Raw genomic sequence first — 12,455 nt, forward strand, 5'->3', positions numbered from 1 at the left:
CATGGGCATTGGTCCTATCGGCCCAGCCGATGTGTCGGCAACCAGAGCGAGCCCTTGTAGCCTCCCGATAGGCCAAGTTCTGGCGTAGGCTCTTCGCGGCCTCATCGGTGGTCCTTCCTGAGGCTCGGCAGGCAGAGTTGTAGGTGCCCTCTCAACCTCTTCTATGGGGATAGTTAGCCTGACCGCCCTCTCTTGGTCCTTCATCGTAGATGGATCGACGGATATGCCGACAACTCTCAAGACATGATTGTTGAGTAGATGCTCTATCTTAGGAGAGCCGGTGTATCCTTGATCAGATCCAAAGCCTGCTTCACTGTATTCGACAATCTCTCTACTGCCAGAGACTCCCTTATTATCTTGGGCTAATGGGAGCAACCCAAGTCTGAGTCGTGTCTCGAAACCTAGACGAGCCTCTCCTTTCGATCTTTATTCGAGCCAGGAAGATTGAGGACGATACTGAACTTGCCCACCGCCTGGAAATGAATATGGACTTTTTTGGGTGCAATTTAACAGTAATCAGATGGCCCAACATGTTCAGGAATGGTTCGACCCCCAGCCAACTGCAGATTACCATGTACCCCACTAACATTGCGATTGCATTTGGCTTCATCTGTATCGGCGACACCCCAGAGTAGTGAACACGTGGCAGAGGAAGGGGTGTAGAGGCATACGTAGGCCGAATTCCAGATTCTTCAGATCGAGGGGAGCTCGACTATCATCATGGTCGTAAATAGCATGCGATCTCTTTAGCGCCGTCAACTTATTACTGCAGGGAATACCATACTTCTCGTGGAGAGATCTAAGTTAAGGCAGCGTCACCTTAGAGTGGATCTCAGCCAACATTTATTTCTAGATTTAGAGCAGAGGTCGCCATTAGTGCTAGGGATTGTTGCTGGAGAAAATGATCGGAACGCTTAACAACTTTGAATTCAGAATTTCAAAAAGCACTAACCGCTCCCTCACCACGGCAACCCTATTTATAGAACAACTGGGCCTCTTAACTGTTAGAATATCAATGGACAAGTTAAACCCCAATCAAAGGCCCAGATTGATTCCAGAATTCGAATCATCTTTTCCTGAATCGAGACAAAGCGTGCTCGCCTTAGATAGCTTGCAATCTTGCACGAAATACGAAGCGACAACAGTTGAAAAGAATTCGTTGATGTCAGCCACATTGCATTCAAAGAACTTTTCAGATCCCTCATTAATGCCTCTCATGACTCAGCAAGAACTGTTATATTTCACTCGGACCCAGTCTAGACTGACTCCAAGTAAAAGGGGCTAATTGTTATAGCCGTTTTAGTGATAAAAAATAATCCCCAATCAATAGCAGACAAGTGCCACACATTATGCATAATTAAGTCAGCGTTTTAAGGTAATCAAGGGCCTATTCGATCGACTCGACACACCAACATCTTGCAAGGATGACTCGATAGGCGTCACGTGTTGATGACCCGAAAAGCGCATGTGTCGACGACCTGAAAGGTGTTACGTGTCGTTCCCTAGCTGAGTCGATTGCTTAATCACTCCACTCGGCCGACTAATAGGTCGACATCTTGCAAGGATGACTCAAAAGACGGTACTTCTCAACCACCGGACGAGTAGAACGGCGACGAAATACCTCGAGCCTCGAGCCCCCTCCTGTGCACTAGCGACCAATCACCTCGCAATAAATGCCATTAAATGTATTAAGGGCGCCATTATTCTCTGCCCCCAATAGTCTTTATGACACATCCGACCACGTTGGCACCGCACATCCCTAATCACTTCGCATTAAATACCGAAGTGACCTCTCCTCCACTCATCGGCCGACACCTGTAAAGCAGAGGCTGACGTGACCGCCATCCCATACACGACAGAAGTTACCATTCTACCATTCTACCATCATTATAAAATGGGGTACTATTTTCAACAAGAATGTAAGTTTTTGACTACTGCTCATTGTGTTTAAGAACTACTGCAGTTCATTTTACTTCTCCACGCAAGCAAATCACCGACTTGATCGTCAGAGGAACAATTGGGAAAGCTTATCCCGCCCTCTTACGATTTGATACTTGTGCAGGGAAGAACAACTTACCGCAGAACGAGACATTCGGAGGGTTAGAGGACCTCTGTCAACTTAATCAATTCCTCCATTTGACTGTTTGATATAAGACATCAACATACATAAAAGAATATTAGATTATGTAATATTTTGCAACATTATTTATTTAATTTATGTAACATCTTCCTTACGCTACTTATTACACGCAATCCCAGTCATATTAATTGTACTGAACGCAACCGCACGAAGAGACTGTTCTCTCTTTTGGCTGCTTGAGATTATAGCCTTATTTCAACAGGGCTAGATAGGCTTTTGTTGTTCTTTATTAAAGTTGTTTTACGGCGGGAGATAATGATAACAAAAACTGCTGAACTTTAGTAGAAGCACGGTGAAATTAAAATGCTGGGTAATTTCCAAATTATTTGTTAATAATAGAAGACTGCTACTGTAGATATCGTGAGGAGTTTTCAAAGCCTACAATAGGAGACGTTCTCTTGCCCATGTGTTCAAATTTAGCTTCGATTGGTCATGTGGGGGGAGTTTCTTTCTTCTCACTCCTCTATTATGTTTTTGTCTTGGTAAACAATAGTCTCTTTCTTTGACTCTCTCCTTATGAGGTAAAGGGCAGAATTTATTCGACTGCAGCTTAGAAATCAAAGCTCAACTTAAGAAAATCACCAACTTATTATTCTCAACTACTTCATGGTTGTTTCTCATGACTAATTCTTGTAGTCGGTTTGTTTCCATTGAGATTTTTTTGCTGTGTTTTCGGCTATGCTCAAAGTTCTGGATGCTCTCAGAATTTATGTCATACGAAAAGTTTTCAACATCCGAAGTGAATATATTGTTTATATGTAGAATGGTTTATGATGGAGATGTCAAATGCAGAACTAGCACCTGACTTGACTTTTGTATGCAATTGAGTTGGAATGGCCATCTGCTTTGGCTTTTGACTTTCTTATTGGTCATCAGTATGCAATTATTCTACATCGACAGGTCCTAACAAGTTATTGTACTTTCTACTAATATTGACTTGATCAAAATATCTCGTTGATTTGGTGTCTATATTCTTTTATACACAAGTAGATGCGAGTTTTTATATATAATTTAAGGGTTTTTTTTTTTTTGATATTGGTCCCTTAAATCATAGCAAATTTGATAGAAGTCCCTCGGATCTTCATATTTGCTATTAATCCCTCATATACACTTTAGCCGTTGACAATAGTTCCTATGGTTAGTTGGTGTTAAAGAGTAACAGAATATTCCGTTAACTTTAACATTGCACCCATTTGGACCCGAAACCCAAACCAAACTGGCCACATTGAATGGACCAAAAACTTGTTAGAAACATATCTTCCTCACAACAGTAATATTTTGAAACCCATAAAACAACAACATGAATGCTTCAATGGAGGCGGAGGAGGTCCTTGCGGAAGGGGGGCTCATGGGGCTTGATCTTGGCAAGAGATTTGAAGGTGATGTAGTGTTTGCGGCCGGTATGGAGGCTGACATGCTGGCGGAGGGGATGACGACTGCGACATAGAAGAGGTGGATGGTGTCGGAGAGGGGGGAGATTCCGGAGAGGGCATCATCGTGGTCAGAGACGGAGTAGACTTTCTAGGGGGTCGGCTAGGGTGGGGATTGGGTCTACATTTCTCTTGGCGGTGCCGATTGCACCTGTCCACCACTAGCGCATGGTTTGGTTTGTGTAAGGGCCTGTTTGTTTGCACAGAAGTAATTATGAAGTAGCTGAAGTAAAAGAAGTAGATGCTACTTCTGCTACTTCCAAACAAAAAAGTGTGTTTGGTTCTCTGAAAAACTTACTTCCAATACTTCCTTAAATGCTTGTGTGGTGGTGCTTATGTGTCATCCTTACTTTCAAAATATTTTTTCAATCATTAATACTCAGAAGTAGCTCGTAAATAGTTAAAATGCATATTAATTAGGAAATAAATAAATTTTTATTAATATTTCCTTTATTAGTTACTTCTAGCAACTTTTCATTGATAAAATTGCTCTTAATTTTAACAATTATTTTGTAGTAATTTGTGATGATCGTCGGTCAGCTTTTCTTTGGGATGAAGAGAACAATTTGTCTATTAATTCTTTGTCTTACGATCAAAGGAGTGAGGGAGGAGGGAAATTGGAGATTTATAGGAATTTATGGCCATCCGGAGTCTCATCGTAGGCGAGAGGTAAACAATTATTTTGAAGCTATGTGATTGAATGATTCTTCTTGCTCTCAAGTGGCGAGGGGTCATAGCGGCATGACTGGTTGTAACGTGCTCGATCAAATTAAAGAGCGTGGCGTGACTTTGAAATTATGGAAGTAACATATGTTAATTACTTCCTAGTAATATTTCCAAATGTTATTCCCAAAAAAGATGAGGGAGAAGTTCTACTTCCATTACTTCTAAAAATATATGAAACAAACAAAGAAAAGGGTTATTTCCATTACTTTCTACTTCATAGTTTTGAAAGTTACTTCTATAACTTACTTCTTACTTCCAATACTTCCATTATCCAAACGGACCCTAAGAGTGATGGAACTCAGGGAAGGGAGGAGGAATTGACTCATTGAGAGAAGGGGTGGGGCAATTAGGTAATTACCCACTAGGGTTAGTCCTAACCTAACCACAACTCATCATTTTTAACCATGTTATTAACAGAAGGACCATTGTCAACCGCTAAAGTGTATTTGAAGGACTATCATCAAAATATGAAGATTTAAGGGACTAATATCAAATTCGTTATGATTTAAGGGACCAATATCGAAAAACCCTATGGTTTAAAGAGAGAAGGCGCTATGATAAAATTGATTTAGGAGATGATTGATATGAGAAAGGAATCAAGCAGACCATGTAAAAGTTTATTTCTGATTCCATTATGGCTCATATATGGTACATTCTTAAACTATAGGGGGATTGATCTACTTGTGCAATCCCTGTACTTGAGCTACATTTTTTAACGAATGGATTTTCTTAAAGAAGTGTTGATATCAGTTAACGAACATGGGGTTTATCTATGGATTATAGTGGTGTTAAGGTCCTCAAACTTTCTTTGATGACCGGTTCTGAAGCCTGACGTTCTCTCCTGCACATGAAAAGCTCGTGAGAGGTCGGAGTTGGGTTTTCTGGTTGTTCCTCCGATGGTCAAGTTAGTGTTTGAACTTGAGTGGGAAAATGAGAGGTTAGTGAGGAAAATGTTGCTCAAACTTGCAGGGAAATCGGATAGGTTACCTTAGACATCACAACTTTCTTTTATAGTAGATTGTAAGGGCAGATATGTAATTTTGGTCCAGTCCAGACATGCAGCTAAATCGGCAGATACCTTACATGTGTCGGTCGCTGAAGAAGATGATTCATCCAGGCGTTTAATGTGAGGGCGACATCAAGTGCTTAGTCCTAACTATATCCGATGAGTCATAAAGACTGTGGGGGCGATGACTTTGACAACGCATTTAAGACAAGGGTAGTCCGCTGTTAGCGGGGAGTTTGAGGACACACCGCCACTTTAGTCATCTGACTGAAGGCCGATAAACACCGCCTTTTTAGTCTGTTACGCAAGTTGTCAGCTGGAATGACAGGTCAAGTATAGGTGCATGTAGCTGTTGGCCTTCTTGTTTTGATGATATTTAACAAACAATTTACAACTAATGTTGTTTATCTAGTGTTTGTGTTTTCGTATTTATTCTAGGCAAACAACGTGTTGGAGGTTAGATGGATTGCGTCATAACGATCATATCAAATGGAGGTTGGCGGAATAGTAGGTGAAGCTTATGCAATTCAAGTTCAAGATCCAAGTTCAGCTTCATCCGCACAGTGTACCAAGTTGAGCTACAATGAAGATCAAGATCTAGCTTGGGTAACTAGTTTAGGATTTATATTATGTGTGTTAAGTACTCTAAGCTCAATTATCTATACACACACATTTATTGGTTTCTTCGTATATATATATATATAATCATATACATATTTTATTAAGTCTACATAATCATTGTGCAAAGTTTCAAAACATGGTTTAGTCTAAATGTCAAAATTCATATGTTTATATTTTCATATTTTGGTCTATTTTGTAAAATGATGATATTTTTCATTTGGGAAGTCCTTTTTGGAAACCAGTTATTGTAGTATGTTTATTATCATGTCTACAATCATTCCCTAAAGTTTTACATTTTTTGGAATTTATTTGATATTTTTAAACAGTGTTTTAAATTCAGAAAAACAGTTTTCAGCACTTCTTTTTCATATATCAGTTTACGGTCGACCGCCACGGTCGACCGCGCCTGAGATCTTTCGTCAGTGGGCAGTAGAGAGTTTCCCGGTCGACCGCCGCGGTCGACCGTGAGTTCAGAATTTCCCACGGTCGACCGCCGCGGTCGACCGCCAGCTTTCAAACCCTCTGTTCAGCCTTTTTTGTGCCTCGCGGTCGACCGCGAGAATTCCTCGGTCGACCGCCGATTTGACCGTTGGTTTCCAACGGTTATTTTTCTGAGCTGTTTGCTTTGGGCTTTTTTGTCTTTTGTTTGGGGTTATTGGTTGAGGTCTTGGGAGGCTATAAATACCCCCATTGACCTCAGTTCTTATACTCACTTAAGAATGTTTTAAACAAGTTTTAAACAAGGGTTTAAGTGTGTTTTAGTGTTTGTTTGGTTTATGAAGAAGTTTTCACAAGTGGAGGAGATCATCTTCTTGTTTGGGCTTCAATCTCCATCTCTCCATCTTGTCATCTATTGGAGAAGTTTTCTAAACTCTATCTAGCTTTATATTTGCTTAGTTATTTGATTACCATTCTTTGAAGCTAGTTTTTATATTGAGTTTAGATTTGATTATATTATCTCATTGTTACACACACTCACTTGAGCTTATTGTATTTGCATACATAGTATATTAGGGTTGTGAGAGATTGTAACATTGAGTTGTGCTTAATTGTGTTCTCATCTATTGTAGAGAACAAATTTATATTTGTTACATTGTGAGTGGTGTAAGGTTTTCGGTGAGCTAGAAAACCGAGTGTGTTATGGAGTTTTCGGTGAACTATAAAACCGAGTGTGAGGAGTGAACGTTGATAGGTGAGCGTTAAAAACCGACGTTGTGAGGTGTAAACGTTATTCGGGTGAGCGTAGAAAACCCGTTTGTGATAGTGGATTTCTCCCCGGGAGAGGGGAGCGGAGACGTAGGACGGAAGGTCCGAACTCCGTGATCATATTGTTTGTTTGAGTTTGTCTTTGGCGTATTTGCTTTTGCATTTATCTTATATCGCCATTTGTGCATTGCTCATTTATTTCATCCACTATCTTGTTTAGTTTATTGTTCCCCCTTGTGTTAGTTTATATATATCATTGCATATATATTTCATCATATAGGATATATCTCGTTGTTCTTATTGCTTATCCTAGCTTATATATCTTGTTATATTTTATACTTGCTAGGATAACTTGTTAATTAATTTTAATTGACATTTAATCGGATTAGATTAGCATAAGACCCTAATCACCCCCTCTCTAGGGTCTAACAGTAGCGTTGATCAGGTGGGTAGGCCGACAAATACCACCTTTTTAGTTAGCTACGCAGGTTGTTGGCCTATTGGATCGACCGTAGGAGCAACTCGAGTCGTCTGTCTTTGGATATGTCTGATTAGGCGTGGAGCGGGACATGTGTCGGCCTCCTGAGAAGGATTAGTACTTAGTTATTTATAGGCTATAACAAAAACTATATGCTTCAACTATATTTTTTATTTAAAAAAAAGGGAAAAAGAAAAGTATTAGCAAAGAGTTATAAATGGAAATTACAGTTTAGATGATATAATGGCCGGGTTTCTATTCCTAAATTTATCACGCGGTTGCTGGGTGGCATAACTACATTTTTTTTCACTTTGTACTTTTATGTATTTGTAAATATTTATTATTCAATAATCTCTAGAAATTTGCATACGTTATATCTTTCAACAGATAAATTACTCAAGCAAGGTGGGATTTACTTGCACCAAAAAAACTTTTTATTTCATAACTCAAGCGACCTTAATAGATCAAGGACTTCCTCCGCCGTTTGTTATAATCGACGCAATATCGGAAAAGGAAAAGTAAATAATCTTTTTAGTTGGCCCACCATGACTTATAAGAATCCCTTTTAGCTCAGTCACATATCATCGTATACGATATCTAATATTCTCATTTTAAACATAAAAGCGTTGGAAAACTTTAATAAATAATTACAATAAAGGAGTTATATATAAAAGAATTATTAGCAATATGGATCAGGATTTTTTTTAATTATGTAGTAATTAGAGAACGTCCAATTACTCAAATCCTATCCCTCTATTTTAATTTCAAGAGCTGTGATGAAGCCACGTAAGACTCTAAATATTATCTTTAAAACTACTATAATCTCTAAAATCATTATCGTAAAAACCGTTATTGTGATTGTGCAAATCCTCAGTAGCTTCATTTTAGCCATTATAATTTGAATAGAAAAATAAAATTAAGATAATCCAACTCTTTCCAATTAACTTCATAATTGAGGAGGATCCGAATCTGATAGATATTTTCTCATTGGACCAAAAAGATTCCACCAATCAGTTGGTATTTGGTAGGTGCATTTAGTTAACCCTAATTACTAACAACAAACAAATTCAATAGAAAAAGATGGGACGACTTGGCTGTGTTAAAGTTTGACCATCTCTTTCTTCACTACATGAGCCTCTTCCTTATTAAAATAACAGTAAAATAATAACAATATTTATCATCTATTATTAAACCTATTTATTTTTTCCTCCTCTTGGACTCGGTTGTCGCGTGCTGAACACAAACGGATCCTTCCCCTTTCTCGCCTCTACGAATCAATTGCTGCAGCTATTTTTTTTTCTTCTGATTTCGGTGAGTTGGGTATCTCAATTTCTTCATTCTATCTTGTTTTTCAGCGATTTTAGCTGATGGATTTTGTTCAATCTGCTGTTTTCTGATTTTGATGAATTGGGTATCTTAAATTTTCCATTTTTTGCAGGGAGGTTGTTGATGGGTTGGAGCCCAAGCTGCTGTTTTGTTCAGATTCTCTCTCATACTGTTTGTTATAATTCTCCATAGAGTTTTTAGGCTATTGGTTTTTAGTATAATGGGGGGAATTTGCTCGAGGAGAGCAACCGTAGATAAATCCCCTAGCGACGCTACTCTTGATGGTGATGGAATCAAAGAGCATGATCCAATGGAGCCGCCATCGGAGGAAACAATGGACAAGGAGTTTGAAAATCATGGGCCGTTTTCGTTTTCGGACCCGGGTGTTCCGAAGGCAAAGGGACCGCAGTTGTCGAGAGTTCATTCGGAGAGGTCGGCAAAATCTAAGCAAACAACCAAGGCAAGTTTCAGCACTTTTGGAAGTTTGATCAATGACATGAAATGTAATGATTTGTCTTTGAAGATCAGCTCGAGCTAGCCAAGATCGTTGCGTGTATTGCTTCTTGTTCTCTAGATTTGACTGATGATCTGTTTTGTATGTAAGAGGAAAGCACAAGATACATAAGTTTTCATGTAGAGGGTCTTCTTAGTTTAAATGTTAGTGTTCTAGAAGTAGAATCACCACCATGATTGTTATCTAGGCATTTCTGTTGCTATGGAGTTGACTACAGAACACAGTTTTAGATTTGAGAAGTTCCAACTTTGCTCCTGAAGTTTTAGATTTAATTTCAGAAAACCACCATGAAAGTTGGGAAGTTTTTGCACGAAACTATTTTTCATAAAAACTACCATGAACTTAGAAAAATGCAGTAAATTATCGTAAAATATTGGAAAATGTTGCTTCCAGCATTAATGCCTGGGGATAAAAGGTTTGGACTGGTTTTAATTAAATCTATCAACCCTCAAAGTTCGTAAGCTTAATATTGAGATATATAAAGTACATACAAATTATTGAAAACATATCACGTGCGAAGCACATGACAACTTATTCTACCTGCTCCTAGACATGGTAGTTCAGACTTCAGTGAAGAACCTTTGGTAGTTTTCTCTAATAAAAACTTACATGATAGTTTATGCAAAATATACTGAAGTTCATGATAGTTTCATGAAATTTACCATCATTTCTACGTGTTCATAAGCGATATGTTCTTTATTGGTTCTGTATTCTGATATTTTTTCAGATTTGCTGCAAATTCATGGCATGTTTCATTTGCAGCTCTCAACCAGAAGACCCAGCATGCTTGATTTATTATTTTATTATGTTTGATACCTTAAAGGTAATTTTGATCCGTAGCTGTAGCATGATATATGGCCAATTGATCAGGAAAATTGGTAGTAGAACTAGGGGAAGTCCATACAGAGGTTAGGAATTCTGTTAAAGAGTCTATTGAGAGGAGGAAAAATGCTGTGAACTCGAGTGAATGTTATAGTGCATATAGCTACAACAGCTGATAAAGGTACATATAAACTTTGCAAGAGGACCCAATTAGTTTTTCTCCGGATTCTGTTTGTTTCAGTTGTGTTCTTCCGTAATAGCTTATATATGCAACTGCTTTATTGTTTCCAGTTGAAAGTCAAGAGCGAAAAATGCTGATACATGTATATCTAAGATGTGGAATTACTTTTGCTTCTACTTTATGGTATAGCTTAGTACTTATGCCTGTGAACGCTAAATACACTAAGGCCTCATTTGGTACGTGGCAATGAGTGAGAATGGAATGTCAATTCTCACTTCTTATTCATTTCTACCAAACACAACCTCTTTTTTAAAGTTGGAATGTACATTCCCACTTCTCATCAATTCCCACTTTATGTGGGAATGAGCATTCCCAATATAATGATAGAGAATGACATTCCCACTTAAAGTGGGAATCAATAAAATATAAAATTTCAAAATAGGTCCACTCCCACTTTATTTTATAAATTGCACCCAAACGTGAGAATGGAAATGAGTATTCCATTCTCACGTTAATTCCATTCCATTCCTAGTCCTTTCCGTCATTTCACTTGATTCTCACATACCAAACGAAGCGTAAGTAGCATTCAATTGTTTTGCAGGTTTCGGAAATGAGCTCACTTTTGGGTCGCGCCGGTACTGTTGGGTTCGGGAAAGCAGTGGATGTTTTGGACACACTTGGTAGTAGCATGACTGGCTTGAACCTCAGCAGTGGTTTCGCATCAGGGACAGCTATCAAAGGAAACAAAATATCTATTCTGGCCTTTGAGGTTGCTAACACTATAGTTAAAGGTGCCAATCTCATGCATTCACTTTCAAAAGAAAGTATAAAACATTTGAAAGCAGTGGTTATTCCCTCAGAAGGTGTGCAGCTGTTAATATCTAAAGATGTGGATGAGTTATTGCATATAGCTGCATATGACAAGAGGTGCTCGAAGAACAAACATTTTTTTGGAGGTAAAATTTCACGAGACCCCAAGAACTTTGGTCCATTTTTGGATAACCCCCAAAATGTTTGGAAATGTCACTTGACCCCCAAAACTTTTGCATTTTATGGGAATCTATTTTCAGGTAACCCCCAACCTGTTGGGGGTTATCTGAAAAGTTTTGGGGGGTAATTGACATTTCCAAACTTTTAGGTGTTGTCTCAAAATGGCCCAGTCTTCTTGGGGGCTTTGTGAAATTCACCCTTTTTTTGTGGATCTATCTTCTCATTTCTTGGAAGAACTTACTGATTTCTGATGTAATTTTGACAGGGAAGAATTGAAAATATTTTCAGGAGAGGTGGTCCGATTTGGTAACCGTTGCAAGGATCCTCAGTGGCACAACCTGGACCGCTACTTTGCCAGGTAAAGAATCAGTTACATAACTTGTGTTTTATGCATCACTTGGCATGCAATTTTATTTTCACTTATTCGCTTCTTAGACTAGAGTCAGAAGTTACACCTCAGAAGCATCTTAAAGAAGAAGCAACGGAAGTGATGAAGCAAATGATGACATTGGTCCAGAATACAGCTGTAAGTATCTACTTGTTCCCATGATCTAAAGCATGAGTCCCTTCTGAATTATAGCATTATATATTTGAAGAAATACTATAATTCTGCATTATCATTTAGATGGTTAACTATATAAGTTACTGAACTTCACCCAATTTGATATTGTTTCTTCATCTGTTTAAATTACAAGCATTCCTTACATTTTCAGTACACATGCCTTATTAGGTACTTGCACATGATAAATAAATGACCAAATATTTCTGTTGTACCTTGTTCAAGGAAAAATTGTATTCAAGTATTTTTTTTCACAGTCTATTCATTTTTATTTTTCAGAGAATTGTCACAATCATATTCTTTCTTACTGCATATTACTATCTGATGTCCGAGATTGTAAACATGATGCTTCTCGACATAATGGGCATTTTTTTCTTTTTGTGCTTTCAAATCATTAGTTAATCAACACATTTATTTATATATTTTCTCTGCCTAACTCTTTCTTGTTTTTTTTAC

General features: G+C 38.3%; 1 protein-coding gene across 1 annotated transcript in view; it reads left to right on the top strand.

Annotated features, from left to right (window-relative positions):
* The window catches only part of LOC109830322, a 14,066-nt gene continuing 10,319 nt past the window's right edge, over positions 8,709–12,455 (top strand). Inside the window, exons 1-5 of the mRNA XM_020397562.1 lie at positions 8,709–8,918; positions 9,046–9,393; positions 11,052–11,377; positions 11,706–11,798; positions 11,876–11,966. Coding sequence (XP_020253151.1) covers positions 9,154–9,393; positions 11,052–11,377; positions 11,706–11,798; positions 11,876–11,966 — 750 coding nt within the window. The 5' untranslated portion in view covers positions 8,709–8,918; positions 9,046–9,153. The remainder of the gene's footprint in view (positions 8,919–9,045; positions 9,394–11,051; positions 11,378–11,705; positions 11,799–11,875; positions 11,967–12,455) is intronic.

The sequence above is a fragment of the Asparagus officinalis genome, chromosome 2 (genome assembly GCF_001876935.1).
Source record: "Asparagus officinalis chromosome 2, Aspof.V1, whole genome shotgun sequence".
Lineage (NCBI taxonomy): Eukaryota > Viridiplantae > Streptophyta > Magnoliopsida > Asparagales > Asparagaceae > Asparagus > Asparagus officinalis.